We start from the raw sequence: 24646 nt of genomic DNA, 5'->3' as shown, positions 1-24646 counted from the left end.
ATTTTATAGCTAAACGGACAGAATTCTATTTTATTTGAATGATGAAACCCAGCTGCCATTAATAGTTGGAAATGGAAATGGAAATTGCGGAAATTGCGGAAATGGAAATTGCGGAAATTGCGGAAATTGTAATTGCGGAAATTGCGGAAATTGCGGAAATGGTGGAAATTGAGGAAATTGCGGAAATTGCGGAAATGGAAATTGAGGAAATTGCGGGAATGGAAATTGCGGAAATTGCGGAAATGGAAATTGCGGAAATTGCGGAAATGGTAATTGCGGAAATTGCGGAAATTGCTCTTCACTTATAGCTATCTATTTTCAGGTAGATTGTTTTATTTTACTCAGTCAGCCATATCACTACTCATTTTTTTTCATGAAAAAGGTCATAGCTGGGTAATCTATTTTCAGGCAAATTGTGTTTATTGTATTTTATTTTACTCAGCCATAACAATTTATTTTCTGTTAACCAACTTGCTGGCTGGCAGGCAGGCAGACAGCTACTCATAGACAGGCAGACAGACAGACAGCTACTCATGGAGAATTGGACAGGCAGGCAGTCAGACAGCTACTCATAGACAGGCAGACAGACAGCTACTCATGGATAATTGGACAGGCAGGCAGACAGCTACTCATGGACAATTGGACAGGCAGGAAGGCAGACAGCTACTCATAGACAGACAGACAGCTACTCATAGACAATTGGACAGGCAGGAAGGCAGACAGCTACTCATAGACAGACAGACAGCTACTCATAGACAATTGGGCAGGCAGGTAGACAGCTACTCATAGACAGGCAGACAGACAGCTACTCATGGACAATTAGGCAGGCAGGTAGACAGCTACTCATAGACAGGCAGACAGACAGCTACTCATGGACAATTAGGCAGGCAGGCAGACAGCTACTCAGACAGGCAGACAGACAGCTACTCATGGACAATTAGGCAGGCAGGCAGACAGCTACTCATAGACAGGCAGACAGACAGCTACTCATGGACAATTAGGCAGGCAGGCAGACAGCTACTCAGACAGGCAGACAGACAGCTACTCATGGACAATTGGACAGGCAGGCAGGCAGACAGACAGCTACTCATAGACAGGCAGGCAGACAGCTACTCATAGACAGGCAGACAGTAAGACAGCTACTCATTGACAGACAGACAAATAACTACTCATGGACAGACAGACAGACAGACAGACAGACAGACAGGCAGGCAGGCAGGCAGGCAAAGAGCTACTCATGTTATGTTATTATAACAGCTACTCATGTTATGTGCAATAATTTGTGCAGTTATGGAAACAGCTCTTTGTGTTTATGCAAGAAAATGTAACACATTTATTTATTTACATATTGTGTGCATGCACATTGTACTTTGATACATTTTGCGAAAATAAAGCAATTGAAAGAGAGAAGTTATCAAGTATCATTAATGTCGTAATTTTATCTACTGGCCCCTGGCCCCTTGCCATTTTTGTAATGTGGCCCACAGGTAAATCTATTTGAGTATCCCTGGTCTACATAACATTCAGTAACAGCACTACATAAGAACAGTGGTTGCTATACTCTGTAATCATATTGTTCATTGTGTGGTGTGTCGTGTTGGAAAATGCAAAATAATAAACTACACCAAATAGAAAATGATTTATAGCTAACTTACAATACTCACTTTGCCACTCAATTTGTTTCATGCACCATGCACTTTCAAGTAAATGGATCAAGTAACTTAAACAAACCAGTGAAATGAACATTCCCAGGTGTAGAACTGATCACATTGTGGACTCCAGCATTGTCATTGGACAGCTTGAGATATAGAAGAGACAGCAAGGGTATCCAAGATGGAACAAATCCTTTTTAATGTTTTGGCATTTGTTAAAGGTTGAGTCATTGTGAGTCACAACTTCACATATTTAATATACCAGTAAGACACCCTGAGGGCAAGAAGCTTGCGTGCATGCATCCGCCTGGGTGATGGCAGACTGCTGGGCGAGTGCTGGAGCTTTGGCATGGGGGGGGGGGGGGGGGGGGGGCGGGTGTCAGATCAACATATGGAATGAATTAGTCATATATGGAGTGTGTCAACACCAACCACAGACAGTGTAATATAATAAAAATCTACACTAAGTAAGTAACTATATAACTTATAGTTTACTTTGTAGATTTTGATAATATACAATTGGCCTATAACCACTTTCAGCCCTATATACATATGCAATTTTCAATCTGCATACATGCCTACTTTAAGTGTTATTGACACTTTTACTGGAGTCATTTTTAAATACTTCTTCCATTATACTGTTTAGGGCCTATTTTCCACAACTTTTAAATAACTTTGGTCTATGACTATCTGCATAGACCTGCAGCATGAGCATAGTCTACTCTCAAAACACAACATCTTATTGAAAACGTGATGGATACGTTACGTAATACGTACCTTCTACCAGAGCCATGTAATGACGTTGGGCTCTGAACGTTGCAAAGTTGTCTAAATTGAATAATTGGTTGCACCTGGGGGAACCAATTAAATTAGGACTAGCTGTGCATAAAATGACATATCAGACTGCGGGAAGTTAGTATAAGCAACTGATAACTTGGTAGGCTACCCGTAGCGTCCTTTTAATCATTTTAACTCAAGTAATTTGTGTTATCTGGTCAAACAATGCCTCGGAAAGGTGCCCTGGATGTTTCACCGACACCGTCCCCTGACATCTCTGGTGACGAGGAAGATGAAGTGACTTCATCGAAAGACGGCGAAACAGGTGTTTTATCCATAATAAGTATCTTATCGTATTTATGTGATGAGATAAGCCTAATTGATTGCTCCCTCTTCTAGACTCCAAATGTTGCTGCCCACAACACAAATCTTAATCTTTCAAATTCAAAACCGGCCGTGACCAAACATTGTAAATGCCAGACGCCAGAAACTGTGTTGCCACTATTGTAAGCCAATTTGGGCTTGTTTTTATGGAAAGCTGGTTGTAGAAGTTGGAGGCTCTTAAATTGTAGTTGCTTATATGGGCTAGCTTGCTTCAAAATGTATTGTTTAAAACCAGTGGTTCTCAAACATTTTCATGTGAAGGACCCCCAAATAGTCTAGTAGCCAGCATGTAGAAACTGCCGGCTGCTTGCATGTTGTATATGCAATTTTCATAATTGGCATTGACCATACCATTAACAAGGCAAAACATTCCAAAAGGTGTTTTCATTATGCTGAATCCATTCCAAGCATAGTTCTGCACAAAATACACTCATTTTGCAATGCTTGGAATGGATTGAGCATCATGAAAACCCCCTAGTTTGACATGTCACATGCTACATAAAGCATGATGACATTTGGAATTTTTTGCCTTGTATAGGTTAATGGTATGGTCACATATTATGAAAATTGCTCAACATATGCAAGCTAGCATCCCAGTTTAGTTTATACATGCTCAACATTTCTCATTGCTCAACATGCATGCTCAACATGACCCATACTCAACATTTCTAACATAAAACTTTGTCCAGGTTCACAATGGGGCTCTATGGGCTGGCAACTAGACTAAAATGAATAACGTATGCATAGATGGACCAGATTTTTAGTTCAAATGTTTCCAAAAAGCACTTTTTGGCAGATCTACAAGGTGTGTTTTGTAAACTAATTTGGACTTGTTTATCTGTAAAGCTGCTTGTAAGATTTGATGGCTTTTAAATTGTAGTTGCTTATATGGGCTTGCTTCCAAATGTATTGTTTAAAACCAGTGGTTCTCAAACATTTTCATATGAAGGACACCCAAATGAATAAATAGCCTATGACATTTACTGGATGGACCCCCGCTGTACCAGATTTGTGTTGAAATGTTTCCAAAATGCACTTTTTGGCAGATCTACAAGGTGTTTGGACGTGTTCTTTTTGGCTTGTTTTGATAGACCTGGTCTATTGTAACACTGGCCAGAAGCAACTTGCATTTTCTCTTGGCAGGTGCTGTATCATCACGCAAAGTTGCTGCTCGTCCGTCCACTATGGTTATGATAAAGGAAGCGCTCAAAGAACTTGACTCAAGAAATGGTGTCTCCTCGATTGCTATATCGAGTTACATCAAACGGACCTATCCCTCTGTGGATATGGTCAGATTGAAGTACCATATCCACAGAGCCCTGACTAAAGGGATAGAGAATGGGACGTACGTGAGGCCTCCCAAATACGCAGCAGTCATTGGTATACGTGGAAAATTTCGGGTAATGACTAGCCTATATTTTGCACATTTCCCATGACGTGATTGCTCCTTAAAGTGGCACTTCATCCACTTTCAACCTTGTCTTCATAAAATGTGTATGTTCATATTTCTGTCTACTTGCGGTTGCTCTTCTATCTCATACGGTAGTTGGATTGTTGACTGTTCAGAAACTTCTACCAGTGACTGTCATCGGTAGGCATTTTTTGTCATTTTGATGCAAGAAAAACATGGCTTTTTAGTGTGATTATTTCGAGTAAGGGAGAGGTTTGGCTTGGCATCCCCATCGATGTCATTGGTATGGAGGTTTCTGAACTGGCCATAACCCACTTCTTAGCACCAAGCAAATGGTACACAGAAATTGTATCTGGTCATGAGCATTAGTGAGGACCAATTATATGAAGATGAGGTTGAAAATGGGTGCTATAAAAGAATCCCCCATTAACATGGACTTCACTATCATACTTTACAGCTTTCACAGAAAATAAGGAAGGAGCCGGGGACAAAAAAGGAGAATAGCGATCTGCCCAAGGCTAAAAACAAAAAGCCTAAAGTGGTAGATGATGAAACCGGTAAACTTTAGGCTTATTTTTGAAACATGAATCCGACTGTGTGGGATTGTTTCATTTGCTTTTGTGGGTGTTTCTATTCTAACCAATGCCTTTATCTTTATAAAGGTGCCAAGAAGAAAAAGACCAAGAAAACGCCTGACACTACTTCAGAGGTGACATTATTGAGGTGTAAATATTTAATTTTGTGGGTTAATGGGGAAAGCAAAAAACTAATGGTCATTTTTGTCTCAGGACTCTGGAGAAGGTGCAACTTCTGCTGCCTCAAAACTGGCCAACAAAAAGCCCAAGGATAAAAAGGCTGCCAAGGCTGTGGAAGAAGATGGAGACCATGACAAACCAAAACAGACTACCAAAGCTGCCCCAAAGCCCAAGGCTAAGAAGGCTTCCAAGACTGTGGGAGAAGATGAAGACTCTGACCATGATGACCAACCAAAAGAGACGGCAAAAGCTGCACCTAAAGCAAAAGCTGCACCTAAAGCAAAAGCTGCACCAAAAGAAAAAGCTGCACCAAAAGAAAAAGCTGCACCAAAAGAAAAAGCTGCACCAAAAGTGCAGACTACCAAAGCTAAAGCGGCACCAAAGACTCAGAAGGTAACTGAAGGTGAAGTCAAACCTGTTAAAGCATCAAAGAGAACAAAGGCTACCAAAGAGGACGAAGAGGAGGAAGATTCTGCCCCAAAGGCTGCTACACGGAAACGAGGAAAGAAGGCAGAGTAATGGCGTATTGTGTTTTTGTACTGCCATTTTGTAGCTACTGCACAGTATCTTTGTCTATTTAAAATAAAAGTTTATCATTAACATTAACGCTCATGTCTATTCTCTATAGCCAAACATATTCAGGGAGTGGGATTTAAAAATTGTCATTGCTCGTGTGCCTCTTTCAAACTTGAGTCTTGTAAGATGCCATTGCCTACACGCTCTCATAAAGAGTTGACATCCTGGCCCGGGCGGTTAGCTCAACCGTCTGGGCACCTAGGCTGCTGACGGCGTGACACTGGTTTGACTTCTGATCCCAACAGCCTTTGCCGCTGGGCAAAGGCCCTCTCTCCCCATTTCCTGTCAGTCTATCGTTCTATCAAAGGCAGAAAAAGCCCCCCCCTCCCCCAAAAAAAGGGTTGACATCCTGATATGGTGGCGTCTTCATTCAATTACACACCACACGAAGTCTTTAATTCATGGAGATGTTTTGTCTATTTGATGACGGGTTAATAGGAGAAGGCTTCAAATTATTGGCTTAGGCATGTGACAAATCTCAAATTCATGGGTGTGTAATTGATGGAATTCTTTTGGGTGAACTACTTGCATGGCATCACAATTTAAATATCAGATCTACAATCGGCTTATCACTGTGCCATGCCGAGAGCTTTTATCCATTTGAAAGACCTGGGGTCCCTGGCACATTTTCAGATGGGAGGGGGGTGCAAATATCAATTTGGGGGTCCTTGACAAAAGCTTGCCATAAACCACTGGTGTAGACTACAGAGCAGTTTCTAATATTGTACACCATTTTCCACAACACACTAGTCTTCCCAAATGCATTCCATAACCTACATGAGGCTCCTATAGGGCCTCTTGGGTCCCTTCATCTACCCTATATACCTAGATGTATTAATGGTCTAGTTGTGCCACCACTAAGTCAAGTTCACAAACCAGACAGGGTTATTACAAAGACAAATTTCTTTCCACTTAATTTTTATAACTGCATGTTTATTTGTCTTTAAAAAATAAAATAAAAATAAACGAAAAATACTAATTTATTTAATTGTCACTAATAAACAGTACGGAAGCACTGAGTCTTTGAGCATTTTTACTGCTCTTCAAGTATGTTCGTTCAGTTCATAGATTCTTCTACAGTGGCAGGGCCAGCTGACCCAAAGGACAGGGTGGTACCTTCAATTCCTCTCCATTTCTGCATTCTGGTTGAAGCGGACTCACTAAGTAAAATAATAAAAATAAACACAATCACCCAATACATCAGATTGATCCAGTGGCTGATGCCATGTACTGTACTAGCGAGTGATGTTTAATTCTCATCAATCTTCACACAGTGTATTGAACAGGAGGAAGGAAGATTGTTTAAAAGCGAGCTGAAACTAAAAAGAGCAGACTGAAAAGGTAACGGAATGGCAATGTTATAGAAGGAAATAATTTGACATGGTAACCAGAATGAGGACAATTAAATTTAGCAAATAAAGGCTTTGTTCAGACTTAAGGCAAATCTGATATTTAGGACAGACTGTCCACACCGTTATTTGATTTGCACTCGACCCGTCCTGATTTGTTTTCAGACATCGACCTATCTGCATTGTTTACCGTGTTAAAGACAAATTACATACTGTATGTGTGACTAAGTAATGCTGTCACACAACGGTGTCGCTCTGTGAAGAGTCAAACTACAAATGTAAATCAGCTATTTTCACAGAGCAACACCATCATACGATGTATAGTATTAGGCTTCAGTGTCTGAATTACCAGACAGACATAGAATTCAGATTTGAATCGCTTTCCAAACCACCTTGGAATATTATTCAATCTGATTTATGAAAATCAGTTTCCATTGATTCTGCTGTTGTTCACTTGATAAAGAAAATCTGATTCCAATCTGGATAGGTCCAAAAATCTGATTTAGGCTGATAGTGTGAACATAGCCAAAGTGAGCCGCTCACCATTCAACCTCACTAAAAGGACAGAGAGAGCAATCAGTCAACTGCATTAAAAAAAAGCGGTAACAGTGAAACAATACCACTTGAATCAACTAAAAGAATAAAACTCTTAATTACAATTTCTCCAGTGAAAAAAAGAAGTCTTCCACATGTAAACAAATTCACTCAGAAGAGAGAAATCAAGTGTGCAGTTCTCTCGGCTCCACCACCTTCAACTAAGTGCCACCCGTTTGTGCACGGGCCACAATTGCACCCAAGTTGATATGTGAATCCCAAAGGTCCAACCTTCAAACCCCCTGTCCTCTATTCATTCTTCTTAAAATGCATCTCAGGGACAAACATCTGATTTACACTTCCTGTGCATTTTGAGAAGGTGATAGAACAGGAATACAGGCAGGACCCCTGAGATTCGACCCTGTATGGGTTAATCCCCTCCCTTCACTCCCCTGTCCCTTCATCATTTAGTAAAGGCTCTTTAAGCAGATCATCCAGGGTGCACTAGAAAGCGATCCAGATACTGTGAAATGGCCTCCCAGTTCCTCCAGAGGAAGGCAAGGAGGATGACAAGGAGCAGTGTAGAAAGAGTGCGGCTGCGTGTTTTCATCAGGGGGACGACACAGTTGGCCACCGTGGAGACGAACACCAAAAGAACAGCCATGACACCTAGCAGCACATTGATCAGTTTGCCTAGAAGATGCTGTGCTGTGGCATTCTCCAAGCCCTCTAGCTGCACCACCTGCTGCTGCTGTTGCTGCAGCTCCATCTTTGAGATGCGTGTTTGACAGGCCTCCAGCGCCTCCTGCATATCAGGGAGAGAACTGTCTCTTAAAATAGCTCTAATTTACCACAGCACTGTACAGAAATGTTCAACTACAGGTGAATGGGCATACCTGAATGTCCCTGGCTCGTTCGTAAGACTGGTAAGCAATTTTTTCCTCCATGCTGGCGAGCTCCTGTTTCAAGTTCAGGATTTCATTCTGGTGCAGTTCTGTTAAATCATTGAGTTGCTCTTCTAATCGTTCACACCTGTCAAATGCAGATGTTAGATAATGATAAGTCACAGTCACACATGGGACAGATATGTTCTTCTATAACTATAGTATGTAAGCCTAAGCTACCTGTATCGCTCCTCTTGAAGGGCCTCCAAGATCATAGTGTAGTCCCTCTCATAGTGGGCCTTTAGGTCGTCAAAGGATTCCTCTAGTCGACCCTGGCTGTCCCGCAAATCTTGGATCTCATGGAGCAGAGGGTCAAGGCCTGAGCTCTGTCCATGCTCAAGTGTATTCCCCTTAGAGCTAGGTGGACCTCCAGGGGCTCCTGTGGTGCTGTTTGCGACTGCAGAACCAGATGAAGCACTAGAGCAGTCTTCCTCACTGCCATACTTAGGACTAGACGGCTGCAGCTGTGCTGCTCCAAGGATCCTCACTGCTCCTGGGCCCACACTCTCATCTCCCTGGACCTCTTCCAGAGAATCTTTGAAGGCTGCGATATTATCAGCACTGCCAAACTTGTGCCGGATGAGGGAGGCAATCTCCCTGGGCTTGGATGCCACAGCACCAGCTGCAGAATGAGTGGCGTGACCAAAGCTAGAGAGGCCACCTGTCACCTGGCAGAAAAGGGCAGAGTTTGGTCAACACTTAGTCTGGGTCACTATGGAGACAAGATATACAAATCAGTACAGGTATGTTCATGACCTGAAAACAGAAGATGGCTAAGCCTCATAGAAATGTGGCAAAATATTGAAAGTTTGGGGATTAACAATAAAATACAAACAAGACAAAGGCAAACTATATATGATATTCAATTAAATTAAACATTTAATTGGATATGGGATAACAAGTACATGGGGCCAGTCACAATTATGAAATAATGGCCTAATCGCAATTATTTGAGATAATCAAAATTATTTTTGGATTTGCCAAATTTCTGTAACTTTCACAATTCTACCCCAGATTTGAACCCAGGTCTCCAAGTGCTGCATTTTTACCACTTGACCTACTGTAATAGAGCCTGGCTCTACCCAATCTAGACACTGGCTCTCTGTCTCAATAGATGTGTTTCGATGATATGTGGGTGCACATGCATAGATGTTTTTCATTTTACATCTATTAATGTTTTTGTCACTCTTGGTTGTTTTAAATGTGCTCTATAAATAAAGGTTGATTTGATCTTTGAGAAGATCAAATACAACCAAAAACATTACATAATAGAGCATTACAGTTATTTGTCATATCTGCTGTGTGCATTTTTTGTCTACAAAGTCTAAAAGACAAATAAAAATAAAAAATAATATTTATTGAAATTTAATTTGTAGAAACGTATATGTTCCAATATTCAATGACAAAAAAATACATCTTTAATCACAATTAATTGCAAGACAATAATTATTCAATTAAGTCAATTGTAATTTCATGATCGTGACAGCCCTATGCATACCTTGGCTCCAACATCTTTGAGACCCTGATGCATGTCTCGAAACACGTCTTTGGGCTGGCGTGGAATGCCGTTGTGTTCCACCTCGCGAAGCTTACGATGGTAGTGCTCTAGCTTCCTCTGCAACTGCTGAATGGTCTGGGCTGACTTTTGGTTCTTCTTCTCAAAAACTTGCTTGATGCGAGTGCTCTGCTGTTTGTCTGCATTATTTGCTAGTTTAAGGTATTCTGCCACGTTGTCATCGCGTGCAGTCTGTTCTATTTTGATTTGTTCAGTGAGCTTGAGGATCTTCTGTTGTAGTTGGGCAATAGCCTGCTTAGTTCGCTGAGGGTCCGGTGTACTGTCGACTACATCAACTCCATATCCATCCGCACCGTAGGAGAGGGTGGCATTGGGTGATACAGCAGGGCCTGATCCATCAAACCGATCCGGCTGATCAAACATGTAAGCAAAGAGAAACAAAAGGAAGTTTTGTTTTTGTTTTAGTGATTTCATTCATGAGGATATTTTGTTATTTAAAAGGGGAAAAAAACTGTTTCGTTTAGTGTTAAATGTCAATTGTTTTTACTCCTTTTTACCATTGAAATTCATTGAATATAACCATTTATAATTTCACAAATGTAAAATGCATTATAAGGTAAGACAAGTTACTAAACAGTCACCATCATTATGCTGATTACTCTGACTTCCTTGAGAATGTCATCCACCAAAAATATGTTTTACCACTTTTGAATAGCTCTTTTTGTAACATAATGAATAAGAAAATCAGTCAAACCTTAGGCTTGTTTGGCTTTGTAAGACTTGAACTGAAGTACTCTTACAGACACAGAGAGCTAAATTTAGCAAGGCTTAGAGCAGACAGCGACCAAGCACTCACTCACAGGCAATCTCTGACCTTCCAGTAGACAGCTCATTTCTCATTCACCCGTTCATCCAGGCACATCCAAACGATATGAGGAAACTGTCATTTCCTCTATTAAATTAGTCTTCTTGACATTTATGCATATACTCTTTGCACAAGCCTTAAAAAAACTAAAAAAAGGAAAACATGACACTATTCCAGGAAAAGCCATTTGGGTTTGAATAGGTTGATGTCAACCTTTTTTTTAAAGCCTCACAATGTAATGTTGTCCAATCTGTATGGTAGTATGGAGTATGATAAAATCAATATAACTTATACAATTGGGGTGGTTGCATTTTGTCTCCCTGCTCTTCTACTGATACATTTAGATTGTGTCAAAGGTCATGTCTCAACTAGACAGGATCTGACACAAGTATTTAAATTCCATTCATGCCGAGCAAGCAGCCCGGCTCTTTTAGCTCAATGTTAAAACATTTAAGCACTTGAAACCAGTTTAAGATGGAGTATAAGAGGAAAGTTACACAGTGCTGCTTTAACTAGTCTTGTGTAGCCAGACAACTATTCCACAATCTCGTAATTTATTTGTCATTTCCGTTCACAAAAAAAAAAATTAAAATATCTTTAGAGCTTATTTTCTTATTTCCATTTCTGCTAAGCACAAAGCTTATATGCTTAGATGACTTCTATTCATATTAGGATACATTTGCGTAATAGTGTAAAGACGAAACAGAAAGGGGAAGGAGGCTCCACATCCGCTTTATATTTTACTCATGATCAGAGCTTCCGTTCTCCAGACTGTATGACGGAAACATTTGAAAACAGTCTGGCCATGCGAGACTACCACCACCATTTGTGTTTTACATTTCAACAGCTTCTCAAGTTCTCTCACTAGAAACACTTACAGGCCTTTTGGGACACTCACCTTGTCAGCCTCCTCAGTGGAGTGATAACCAGATGTCAACAGCATGTCTGCTAGTGCTGGGCTGGTGGGTGTGTCAGTGGTGGAGGAGGAGCGTGGGCGTCCAGCCTGCAGCAGAGCTTCGTGGGTACTGCGCCGGTGGATCTGGGGGCTACCTTTCTGGGGGGGATCGGTACTCCCCCCCGCCTTGCAGCGGCGGCTCTGCAGGCTGGTACCTCGCTTCATCATTGGGGGGGCACCTCGGATCTGCTGCAGAACGCGGCTCAGAGCTGCGGGGGGGGCGGAAGCAGCAGGGTTGTCAGAATCTGTGGAGAGGGCCGAGGGGGCAGGGGCATCCGCTACCTCTGGCCCTGCATCAGGGAGCTCAGGGGCATGGACGCCAATGGATGACGAGTCGTGCGGCGAAATTGAGGAACGACGGCGCTGTGGTTGGAATAACTGTTTCAGGCCATAGCCCAGCGCTCCCATGTTCTCCAGGGCATTATGGGTGATTTTGGACAAGCGCTCTGACTCTGAAGCCCTTCTTCCGAGCTCCAGCTCCGCTCTGCCCCCTGCGTCCAGCTCCTCTGGACTCTGCTCACTATTACCCTGATCCATCAGGGGCCTCCAGTCTCACAGTGACGGTCTACTCGGGGGTGCAGGGAACTAGCTATTTGCCACTGCCACCCCCTCCACTGAGAGGCTGGTTCAAAGCCAGGAAGCAGAGGGGATGGCGCTCAGTTGAGCCTTTTGAGCGTGCATGCATCTGTGGTTTGGCTCAGTGTCATGCTTGTCTACCACAGAAGGAAAATAAAATGAATTATGACATGCAACAATGAGTGATGAACATAATAAGTATAATAAGCAGAAGCAGAATATAAAATAATACCAAGCAGCATAAAAGGGTTGGCACCAAGACGCAGAGCATTTTAGTGCCTCATTTTAATTATGAGTTTCTTGTCCATTTTAACCTTTTTTTATTTATGATTGTAAAACTAAGATTTAATTTCTGTAAAATGTCTTCTGCTATGTCTGACAGCACCAACCCAACACTAAGAACAAGAACAATCACTACAAGAACAATTTCTGAAATGCTCAAAATGAGTTGCTTAAAATGCATTTTTGAAAGTACCACAGAGCTTAGGCCATAGTAATAGTTGGCTAAGTAACTCACATTTCAGAAAATATTCATATAAATTGGATAAATAAGTAACATAAACAGTGTTTGGATGAGGGTAACAAGAAACTAAGTGAAAGAAAAAGGATAAAGGCAATGCAATTCTACTGTAAATACTAGATAATGAAAGATCAAATTCACATCTGATTGAGGAGTCCAAAGATCCAGTGCGGTCCCTTCTTGTGTAGCTCTAGCCTCTTAGTAACGCTAGACGTACAGTACAGTGCAGTGCACACAACTACTCCAATTCTTCTGATCTCAGATGACAGGTTATATAAAGACTGTTACTTTACCAGTGTAAGTAGGAGAGGGTGTGTGACAGTGAGACACAGAGAAACAAAGACAGAGAGAAAAGGAGATACAGTAGAAGAGATCTTACCATTGGCCCAGCCTCTCCTCTTCTGACTCACAACTCAGGGTTGGCTAAATGAGGTTAAACATGAGAAGTTCTTATTAGAAGCAACTGCACACCTGTAGGTCACAGGAAATGAAGCTACAATTTACTCCGGTTTAAGGCCTAATCTATTATTAAATATAGTTTACACAGGTTTACACACAACCATCAACATAGTTCATCATGCTAGTAATGAAGACATAAAGTATTGTCCTGTCTGAGTAGTAATGCATGTAATGATAATAATGAAGTGTTTTGTTAAAACGTAAGAGCCAGCAGTATGTAGTGGCCATTGATTCCCTCATTGATTCTCATCTATGAAAAGACAGCTATGTAACAACAAGCCAGATGACAATTACGTACAGTCATTATGTCTAGCCAGTGTAGTCCTACATAAGGTGGCCTAGTACAAGGTTTCTTCGACTATGCATGCACATCCTGGTACCACAGCACCTCAAAGGCCCTTAAAACAAGGCTCCAGACTTCCCAAAACAAACTGGTCAGGTTACTACTTGGCCTCACTCCCCGAACCCACCTCACCCCTGCCCATTTTGACAGGCTGGAATGGCTTAGGGTTGACGACAGAGTACAGCATCTTGCGATGGGTCTGGTCCACAAGATTCGCTACACCACCAAGATACCCATGTACCTGTCTAAATACTTCCTTAATGTCAACGAAGTCCACACCCACAACACCAGAGGGAGTTCAACAAACCATGTGCAGCCCAGATTCGGCACAAACAAGGGACTAAATTAATTTCGCTCCTATGCCACCAAAATGTGGAACGCCCTACCAACAGTCATTAAGACATGCGAATCCCTTGACTCCTTCAAAACCTCTCGAAGGGCACCTACGGACAGCTGCAATTCGAAACCGGCCCCCGTAAATTCGGAATCCCCCACCCACACGTTTTCCCCCTCACTATATATATATATATATATATATATATATATATATACTGTATATATATGTTTGATGTTTGATTTTCCCTTTTTACCTCCTCTATAATGATTTCCTGTTTCCAATGACTAAATAGAAACTGTATTCTGATACACTGGGTTGTAGAGGAGAGTTGGTTTACAGGGCAAAATCTGATGTATGTTTCAACATTAAAGAAAATAAGCAGAGTTAAAGTCATGAGCCTGACTGTGTCATGCATGCATTATTTAGCAGACAAATGTGACTCCCAAGAGTTAGCACAGCTATTGTGTATCACTTAACACGGCAAGCAAAATGTATTAACAAAAACTATATTACTAACTACACTAATAATGAAGTCTCATAACATATGGCTTGTAACGTGCGATTTCTGATTGTAGACAATTAATGTGTAGAAAATCCATGCACTAGAGTAAGCTGGACTTTCACTGCAAAACAGACAGTTTTAGTTATAAAGAATAAACTGCTGTTGGGTGCAGGTGATTACATGCAGTCCTCTCAAAACAACCTCATACGGCCTGGGGAAAGGCATTTTCTGTCTGAACTGGGTCAGCCAACATTCGCCTATTCCCTGCCAGCTTTGAACATACAGCGTTCCAAGGTCACACTATCCAGAGTGGGTATCTGTCTAAGAGTATCTGACAGGGACGAATAGTTTTCATAAACCTCATGGGGCCCACACAGACTCTACGTCACTGGTATCTGATAGCATTTAGGCTTCTGCTTATGCTGAGGAGAAGTTGCTCCAAAATGCAGCTTCTACTAAGCATTTAAAGTATGAAACAGAAAGATTGGGTATTGGGTAAGACTGACGTTATGTATCTTTCAGGACCTTTCACTGCTTTGTCTCAACCATTACTCCATGGCTCTGCTCTCAGCCATTGCGGTGGATATTTTGACATTTTTTTTATGTTGCCACTACTGTTGGAGCAGCCATAAACTACACAGGTTCATCCCGATGTTCTGGGCATCTTTGTAATGTTAGTGTTAGTAAAAAGCAGGTAAAAGAGTAACGTTTGAGGCAGACTAACATCAATCACTTTTCCATTCACTCTAGTAGAAGAGGTGCAGGTTTAAACCGCAGATATGTCATCGCCTACAGGAAATACGTTGCCTGCGGTCTATACCCACAAAGACAATAACTAAATATCCAAACTCCAAACCATGGATCACTGACATAATAAATATAGTCTCAGTAAAAAGCAGAAGACATCTTTATTTTTTCTTTCATTTTGTTTCATAAAAAAAGTATTTCATATTATAATGTTTGTAATAATTTATCTGTTCAATAAAAACATATTTGACAAAAAAAAAAAAAAAAGCAGAAGACATTTATTTTCAACACCATGATTGGGCCGCCCTCAAGATTATTGATGGGCAAATTAAGAATGAAATTCTTAAGGCCAAATTAAAATACAAAAAGGAGTTTAGGAACATGAACACAAAACTGGTGGTGAGACAAAACAAAATAACTGTACAACTCCGGATCCTACCACCTTTGCAAATATTCTGAACACTTTCTAAAACGGTTTGACAGTCATGACTACTATGCTGCCTGTGAGGAACTGTTGGGAACCCTCCCCTTTCAGGAGCTGCCACATCCCCCCTTCACAGAGGGGGCTGCTTCACAGCTGGATATCATTGCGTCAAAGGTGCTTAAGTCTGCACCAAGGAGCTCTCCCCCATCCTCCACTCCATTTTCTGGGAGTCCTACAGGACAGCAGCCAAACCCCCACCCTCTGAAAAACATCCACCATCATACCGGTACCCAAGAAACCCCGCCCCTCAAAACCTAACCACTATAGACCTGTTGCATTAACCTCAATAATGATGAAATGCCTGGAAAGACTGATTCTGAACATGACATTCTGCCAACTGTCAGGTCACAGCTGGATCCTTTCCAGTTCGCCTATCGGGCCAAGAGGGGGACAGAGGATGCTGTGGCATGCCTCCTTCACACCTAGATTCAGCCTCGGACAATTTTGCCACTATTCTTTTTGTTGACTTTAGTTCTGCTTTCAACACCATTCAACGTCATCACATCACCTCAACATCCCTCCACTCCTCATCCACTGGACTCACAACTTCCTGAGTAATAGACCACAACTCATCATACTTCCTACACCCACACTTTATGATATGAACAATAAGGCCATCACATGGCTAGCACTTTCGATATCAAATTACACTGATCATTCCCTGTATGGCTTCTTTAACCTCATGCCATCTGGACAAAGCAGAACCTTGCCATGGAAAAAGGTCAGTTTTAGTAGGAGTTTTGTTCCCTCAGCCATCGCGGCATTAAACAAACTGTCCCACAGATAGGATGGTTCTGTTATCTGTATACTGTGGGGACCTCATGTTTTTGTATTGTCTTGGTGTTATGTGCTGTGTTATTTTTGATGCAGGTGTTAAGACGAATATCCTTCAGGACAATAAAGATTATTATTATAGCAGTTTTGTCAGCATTCTCAAGCTCATATCAATTTAGCTATTATCATCCCGGAAGAATACAATTTCCAGAGAGTGAAATGATTCACCAATGTCTAACTGTACATATGCATACCTTCAGTTGATGTCATCAGCAGATCTTCTGTGATGTCTTTGAGGACAGGAAATGATTTGTTATTCCATGGGAATTTCCACCGCCCCTTCCTCTGGATAATTTTCCTGCACAAAATGCCATGCACATTTAGAAAAATCACTTGCTGCAAAGAACAGGAAAAATCGATGTAATTTGCTATGATGTGAGTGCTAAATTGACTATGATCAGAATAGCAGTCTGTATTCTGACACCAATCTCAGAAATGCACCCTCCTTTCTTCCTACTATTTTAGCTGATTAAATGCTACAATATTACATGTGCATACAATATGCACACATACAAGGCATGGCATGGTCTTATTTATGTAACCCTGCAATGTGTTCATAAAACAAATAATAACCTAAAATGTATACTTGCCGTTAGCTATGTTGTGCAAATGTGCAATATACGGTAGGCTACAGTACTTTGTTAATATGCAATTTTATTTTGTAATAATCTGTGCAACAGTTTAATAAAAGCATAAAGTAAATATTGCTCTCATTCATTCAAAATCAGACATTTAATATATCACAGAACCTTCCTCATCAAGTGTCCTAGAGACCCAACATTTGCAATGTGACCCTTAACCCATTGCCAACAAATTGCGGCTAGCAGGCTACCATAGGCTTACATATCGTCATACATGTTTCTCGTTTGTAAATTAGCCTATTCCATGAATTGGTTGTATGGAAACATTTTTAACAAGAGAACTGCAAATCCACAGGATTAATTTCTCACTTATTAGTTGGGTAACACCCCTCCAACATATATAGGACCATGACATGATTATGATTATAGAAATGACATGGATAAAAAATGTAGGCTATCTAATCAATCGTCCTGAGTCCCATCTTATGACTGGAGACACAATGCAAAGCTAATCACAAGGACGTTGTGAATATACTGTATGTATCAGTGTACAGTGTACAATGTGGCAGGGATATGTTCAATTGACAGCTAGGTGTGGTGGGCGGATAGTAACTTTTCCTGAAACACACCTGCTAGTGTCATTAGTATTTATCATGTTATGAATGAATAAACTAAGTGTATACTGAGTTGTGACAGGACAGTTAGAAGTCATGCATGTGTTATTTTATAATAATATTTAAGACGTTGCTGGTCAAAGAGAATATAGGCATTAGGCATATACAAAAACACGTGCATGTATGAATCATCGTTTCAAGCGGAGCAGGTCCGAAAGGTTTAGGGATAAGAGGGGATGAAATTAGCTGCTTGCTAGCTAAGGTTAGCAGGCCTGACCTTTAACGCGTTCAATTGGAAAACATATAGGTGAAAACAAGAACATGGTTCATCGTTTTATTTAAGGGTACGGTTAGTTGTTGTATGAGATAAGGCTGACTACACTGGCCCTTCTCTGACGGTTTATCTGTTACCCAAGTGGACCAGCTAGCTAAACGTTACAATACAGGCTAACTTGATGACACCGGAGAGGTGTTCGTTTTAGTTTACAGCGTGGGCCAGGGTTCCTACTTGAGCCTGCTAAGGTACTTGCCTTTACCGCCGGTGTGAGTCAACGAATTTAAATGAACAAAACCTGGTGTTGCAAAATGTCTCATCTTTCAAATTCATATCATATAGTCTACAATACCCCTTTCTGAAAAAGAGAGGGCAGGTGGTCAAGCTGACTCAATCAATTCATTTGTGTGACACTGTCATCATGCACTGTGGTTTCCATTCACTTTAACAGACACGTTTATTTGAATAATGGTATATCGGAATAACATGGCACCGTTTATTTACCCATACAGTGTTCCAACTTCCACTACAGAAAACAGATCGTCAATTTACCAAACTTCTACAGTTCTTCTAAAGAATAGACCTAGACGAGACAAATCACAATTAAGTTCTGTTGAGGGGGGAAGCTGAAGCAGAAGCTACTGTATACATATGGTAACAGAGATAAAATAAAATAGTGTTTTCACCTATGTGTGGTCTTTAGAGTTGGTCTTTATCACCTTTACAAAAACGCCCATTAATCACAACAACATCCTTCCTAATATCATTGAACTAGTAGTCAATTCCAGTAGATTCTTGTAAGATTTCAGAAAATGTATGACATTAAAATCCCATAGATTCTCAGATGTAAAGGGGACATGCACGGCAGGCAAAGTTGTGTAATTGCACCATATTGAACAGATTTGACAAATGACACCAACTTAGGCTGTCAATGTATACGTATGCATTAGTCTTAATAATAATTAATCACACAGCTCGAAGCGCCGTGTCATTTATCAGCTGTTGAAAACAGCCACATGACATGAATCTGGGTGTTGTCTCCAGTCTCCTCCACACACTCAAATTCAACTGAGAAATGACACCATGCATGCATAAACATTGGAACATTGCACCTGTCAACCAAACATTTACAATATCATACTTAACGTCGCCCATTGGAACTGCCCGGGCGCCAAAATACGCGTCTCCTTCGGTCTGTCTACAGTGATCTGTCTGTCAAGTCGGCTGACAGGAGCATGCTAGGTTGCTAAGCTAGTTGCTCCATTCATTGAGCTGCGCTGAAACCGAAGACATCGCCAGTAACGACGACAATCAGAGTAACAAAGTTTATCAGCAATACGAGGGATATATGTCATTGTTACAGCAGTTGGTAAAAAAGGTGCTGTTCATATAGGTTTCAACTTACATGGGCGCTGAGAGAGGATTGTGTTGATGACCGTTAATATCTCCAGATGGAACACTCCCCAAGATGACGTCAAACAGCGTACGCAAGTTCGCAACGTCAGAGCACCGGTGGACCACGCGCATCAACAACACCAACCACAGACAGCAGCATCCACAGCATTACATCCTCAGGTGAGTCAGGTCAGGTTACAAAAACAGGAGGCTGTTATCCTGATGGCTGATGTTGGACACTGGAGCTGATGATGGCTTTTATCAAGCAGTGTTGAGCACTGGGCAGTAGCCTAATTACTTGTAATATATTACTGTAATATTACTTTACCCAGTGTTATGGTTTCCGGCCTCAGCTGCCTGACTCAGCATAAGCATATTGATAACCATGACATGATGATTGTCTACTACTACTACTGTATCAGAGGGACTGACTGTACATAATATGATCTGAGATGCAAGCGTGTTCCTGCTCATTCTGTTCTTATCATGGTTTCCATAAAGGAAAATAGATCTACTGACGTCCTACTGTATATATTACTCTGTTTTTTGATTGATTGAAATATTTATTAACAGTTTGCAGAATTACAGTACATTTCAAGCACAAACTCAATACAAAGACTGTTAACTGTGAGTGGACGACCCAATTAAGCATTACACTTGTTTACAAGAGGGTCCACCATGTTCAATTCATCAAAACATTTAGAGACGTACAAATAGACACTTCAATATAGTCAAAGAACAGAACAGGAATTCATCATAATGGAGGTAAAAAGGGAAAATAAACATATACAGTGAGGGAAAGGGGGGGGGGGCAGTGGGGGGATTCAGATTTTACGGGGGTCAGTTTAGAATTGCAGACGTCCGTAGGTGCCCTTTGAGAGCGGTTTTGAAGGAGTCAAGGGATTTACATGTCTTAATGACTGTTGGTAGGGCGTTCCACATTTTGGTGGCATAGGAGTGAATTTTTTTTTTTGTAATAAACTTCAGAATGCAATCAATGCATGGTATTGGTAACATATCACTGTTGTGTTGGCATGTGTTCTCCGCGCCTGCGACTCACAATGGATCTTCACCCACCAACCAAAGGGATTATGAGACTTCTAGATGCCTTCGAGATGGTCGCCCTTTTATATCATTACACCCAGTAACGAGTAAAGTAAGGTATTACTTTGCCAAAACAGTTATACAATTATACAATATTACTTTGTAAAATAAATAGCACATATTACATATTACTTTAATACTTGGGATTTGTTGGCTACCATTTGAAAACAATTAATTAAAAAGGTCAAGAGAGATTGCTGCTTTATTTTATAGCCTTTTTGGCTGATTGGTGACTCTTATTATTAGTTTTCAAAACAATTGGATTTGGTTCTAAAATAAGCTGACTAAATAGATTGTGTTGTTGTAGGATCAATTTTTTAGGGTGAGGGGGGGAAGTAATATGTAATATAATATGAAATATAATATATTACTCTTGATTAATTGAGTAATAAGTAGGCTAATATATTATGACTTTTTTAAGGTCGCGCTGAACAAACAGAGCTTCTTAATACGGCAAAGTTGAGAAGCACAAGTGAAACTATTAATCTGGTGTCAGTGAGTCAGATGTAGATTTGCTGGCCGGCTCCATATATGCAGACATAGGTGATGATCCAGTCTTCTCCATGTCTATCCAAGGTTTGATGAGGTCGGTGTCGTGATCTTCATATATGGAGATCCAGGTGATGATAGTCAGCTCCACATATGGAGATCCATGTGTTGTACCAACTTGGTTGATTTGGAAGTCTGAGTTGCGCTGCGGCAACCACAGTGGTTGGACTGACAACATTGGACATCTCAGGGTCTCCATGATGCCACATGATGTCCCGAGGCGTGACCATATATGGGGGCGTGATGTCACGAGGCGTATATGGAGGCATGGGTGACGCAACGAACGTTCAAACGGGAAATGCAGGTTTTCATTGTAAATCATAGTAAAACTCTGTTGAGTAATATTGCCCAACACTGAATACAAGACATCCTTAAAATGACTCTAGACTCAAGAAAACAACAATTAAAAAGTGCATTTAATTAATTTTTACAAAAAACAAAACGAATACAATCAGTCGAGTGAGTGAAAAGCAAATTGCTTGCCATGGAAAAAACAAACATACAAACAGGGGAAACATCAGGGTGATATGTGCAGGTGATGTCATACAGAGTAGCTTACATTCCAGTTTCCAGTCAGTGTCATTTGACAATTCCTTAACTCTTTTTTTGGTATTTTACCATTTTCCCAATTTATTCTATTTTTTAATAGTAGGCTAAATTCTATTTTGGCAAATAAACTCTATTGTACTTTGAAACTCGGTTATAATGTACTTTTGACCTCACTACTATTTTGGCAAATAAACTTTGACCATTGTTGTGTTGTGTTCGGGGGTTTAAAAAAGAAAGAAAATTGTCTGTATCTGTACGTAGCATAGACTCGTTCACACGCAGTTCCATCTCTAGCCACAAGATGGCTATGGTATTATGCATGATCCCTTGCAAGGGGCTCTGTAAATCCTGTCTTGGCACTGACAATGCAGTGTCTTGGATAAAGGCCTTGGATAAAGGCGCTATATAAATGCACCATTTACCATTTACAATCCACAGCACAAAGACAGTGAATGAACAAACCAACTAATACATTGTATTGTCATTGCTGTTGATGCAAGGGTTGTTTGAAAATATAACAACAACAACAACAACATACATGTGTTCCTTCATATTCATGAAAACAAAGAAGCATATAAAAAATAAACAAGTGTAATCGTAAAATCATGGTTTCATGATAAACAACCTTTTCAAAATCAAGATTTGTCTGTGTTGCTGCATCAAGTTTATTAACCTGGTTGCAAAGGTAATCTTTTAATTTCCATGTTTAACATTGTATCCCTCAAGAGAACTCAACTCTCTTGTGAAATATCAACATTTTACTTAATTCCGCAGTGCTCTGGTTGGTAAATGAGCAATGAGTGTTGTTGTTGTCGTCTGTAAATACGTAATTGAAAGCTTACAGATCTGTAAGATCATCATCAGACCAGTCTTCCTGATGCATAGTCGCTGAGATCTCTGACTTGTTCATGTTTTTTCCTTCTACCTGATGTTCAGTGTTTGGGTATTGGTAGGGAGTCTGATCAGCCCTGGGTGACTGCATTGACTGCTCACCTTGAAAATGATCTGCAGAGGTAGAGGCAGTTTTAAGTGCCCATCTATAGCCAACATTAGCCAGAGAGACAGTCTTTGTGTCACTGTCTCCTATGTCTGCTCCCACATTGAGTGTCCAAGAGGGAAGTGGCAGTGTAAACAGACTTCCCATTGCAAGGTGACCGTGATGAAAAGCATTGTCAATGGTGTGCTTTAGGTTGATGGGAGATGGGGCATACATGTCAACCTCTATGAGAGAAAGAATACATTCACATGGTCCACCTACTCTGTGCGTCAGTATTGCACCCTGAGAGTCACAACTGCTACTGAGAAGAGGGCCTGTTTTATGATCAGAAACAATTGTTATAGATTGGTCATTATAAGAATGCATTGTGTTGTTGCTCAGACACAGTTTATACATCGCCCAGTTATTTGGCATTAGATCTTCCCAGTTTTCCTCAGATTTCCTGGATGGTCCCTTTCTAGTGTTTTTCAAGAATGTACCCCAACAACTGTTATCCTTTGTGCCCTCTGATAACTTGTGTCTGCCCTGCCCATGAAAGCTTCTTGAACCGCTTCTATGGGGTGTCCAGAATATCCAGGATCCCAAAACAAGCAAAGAGAATGCCCAAGCTAATTCAAGAATTCTGGCCCAGAATTGGCTAAGCCACCAACCCCAACCAAAACGCCTCCAGTTTCCCAGTAGCCCATAAAGCCAAAGTACACTGTACATGTGAAGGCCACAGCAGAGAACCCCTATGACAGAGCACACTGCTGTTAACCGCCTCACACGGGTCTCAATCTGTGGAGCCCCCCACTGAGGAACGGAGGACCTTAGGAAGGAATGTGACACAGAGTGAATGAAGACCCCAATACAGAATGATAGTCCCCAGCAAACTGAGAGGGTCTGTAGCAACAAAGGGAGGGCAGAAGACAAATATGGGGAGAGTAGGTCAGCTAATAACAGCATAGTGCAGTGACACACAACAAGACCTCCAACCATCCTAGGTTGCTGCAGTTTCAAGGGTAAAACAACAAGTCTCATGCCTCTTAATGCAACCAGACTCAGGGCAACCTGTACCCAAAGGAGAATCTGTAGGGCCATGTTATGGAGTGCTGCAAGAACGGGACGAGACAGGATCTGACGTGTACCGTACGGATCAAGCAGAAGAAGGACAGCACGAAGAACACCTGTCAATAGCAAGAGTCCATTAGCCAGGTTCAAGGCATCACAGAGGGGATGAAGAAGGGTTGACGCACCTGCCATTCCCAAAACAGCAATGCCTGCCAGTAATATAAAAAGACTGGCAGATCCAAAGACATGAAGTTCCCAAGCAAAAGTCAGTGTTCGTTTCATATCATCCCAGAGCAGATTTGTGCCATTAGGGTTTGTTAGTGCTGCACAGGGACCGAGGCCATGTGCACAGGGACCTTCAGGACGTGACACTTTGTGGTTTATTATGGATGTAAACACACCATACTGTCTGGGGGGTTCAAGACCATGTTTGCCTAAAAGAGAGGCAGAGAAGATTTAAATTACATAAAGGAATGTCTGATTTGCTTTGGTATGCAAAATTAATAGAAAGCAATCGATGTTATATCTCACAATTACATGATTTAATGAACGCATTTTTTTTTTCCAGCTCTTCAGAAAATACATTTTCAGGTGGGTGGCCAATTTCATCCCATCATATTTATCAGCTTCAATTTTATAGTGTTCCAGTTCAAAATTTGTTTGCTGATTTGTTTTTTGAGTGGTGTGCAGCTAATCCAAGGAACAGCAATGTCTGTCCCTGGCTGTGTCCCTATGTATGTATGTTTAGGGTACCAACAGGGGGCGCTGTTGCACCACTCACTTCAGACAGGTCTGGTTTTTCTTTTTGAGTGGTGCAACCACTCCTAACCAGCAATGTCCGTGCGTATGTGGCCATGAGCACGAGTATATGACTATTAGTACCAGTAGGGCGCTATTTGCCAGAAACAGAGAGAGAGATAGTATTAGTGCTGCCTGTTGCCTGCTAATGAGAGAGAGAGAGGAGAGGAGGGGGGGGGGGGGGGAGGGGGTAGGGGAGTTGCACCACTCAGTTC

General features: G+C 41.2%; 2 protein-coding genes across 5 annotated transcripts; one reads left to right on the top strand and one right to left on the bottom strand.

The window, feature by feature from the left end:
* The first annotated feature begins 2566 nt into the window (after positions 1-2566).
* Positions 2567-5780, top strand: h1m (linker histone H1M). Its single transcript, XM_080793841.1, has 5 exons — positions 2567-2754; positions 3957-4213; positions 4682-4781; positions 4887-4933; positions 5013-5780. Exons 1-5 carry the CDS (start codon positions 2655-2657, stop codon positions 5496-5498), a joined length of 990 nt encoding a protein of 329 aa, XP_080649967.1. The 5' UTR covers positions 2567-2654; the 3' UTR covers positions 5499-5780.
* A 697-nt stretch (positions 5781-6477) lies between these two features.
* On the bottom strand, positions 6478-19457 carry tmcc1b (transmembrane and coiled-coil domain family 1b). 4 transcript variants are annotated; one of them, XM_080788957.1, is made up of 9 exons: positions 19395-19454; positions 19131-19261; positions 16715-16818; positions 13194-13237; positions 11662-12431; positions 9881-10309; positions 8563-9050; positions 8335-8470; positions 6478-8243 (listed from the first exon to the last, which is right to left on the bottom strand). In XM_080788957.1, the coding sequence occupies exons 5-9, from the start codon at positions 12253-12255 to the stop codon at positions 7929-7931; spliced, it is 1962 nt and encodes a 653-aa protein (XP_080645083.1). In that variant the 5' UTR covers positions 12256-12431; positions 13194-13237; positions 16715-16818; positions 19131-19261; positions 19395-19454; the 3' UTR covers positions 6478-7928. The 4 variants fall into 4 exon arrangements, with proteins under 4 accessions (XP_080645083.1, XP_080645084.1, XP_080645082.1 ...); XM_080788958.1 differs by lacking the exon at positions 19131-19261 and having other exon boundaries at positions 13194-13285; positions 19395-19457; XM_080788956.1 differs by lacking the exon at positions 19131-19261 and having other exon boundaries at positions 19395-19457.
* Positions 19458-24646: the final 5189 nt, after the last annotated feature.

The sequence above is a fragment of the Protomyctophum bolini genome (genome assembly GCF_963924005.1).
Source record: "Protomyctophum bolini genome assembly, chromosome: 2".
NCBI classification, from domain to species: domain Eukaryota; kingdom Metazoa; phylum Chordata; class Actinopteri; order Myctophiformes; family Myctophidae; genus Protomyctophum; species Protomyctophum bolini.
Note: the sequence above shows the minus strand (reverse complement) of the source record. Positions and strands in the feature narration are given on the sequence as shown.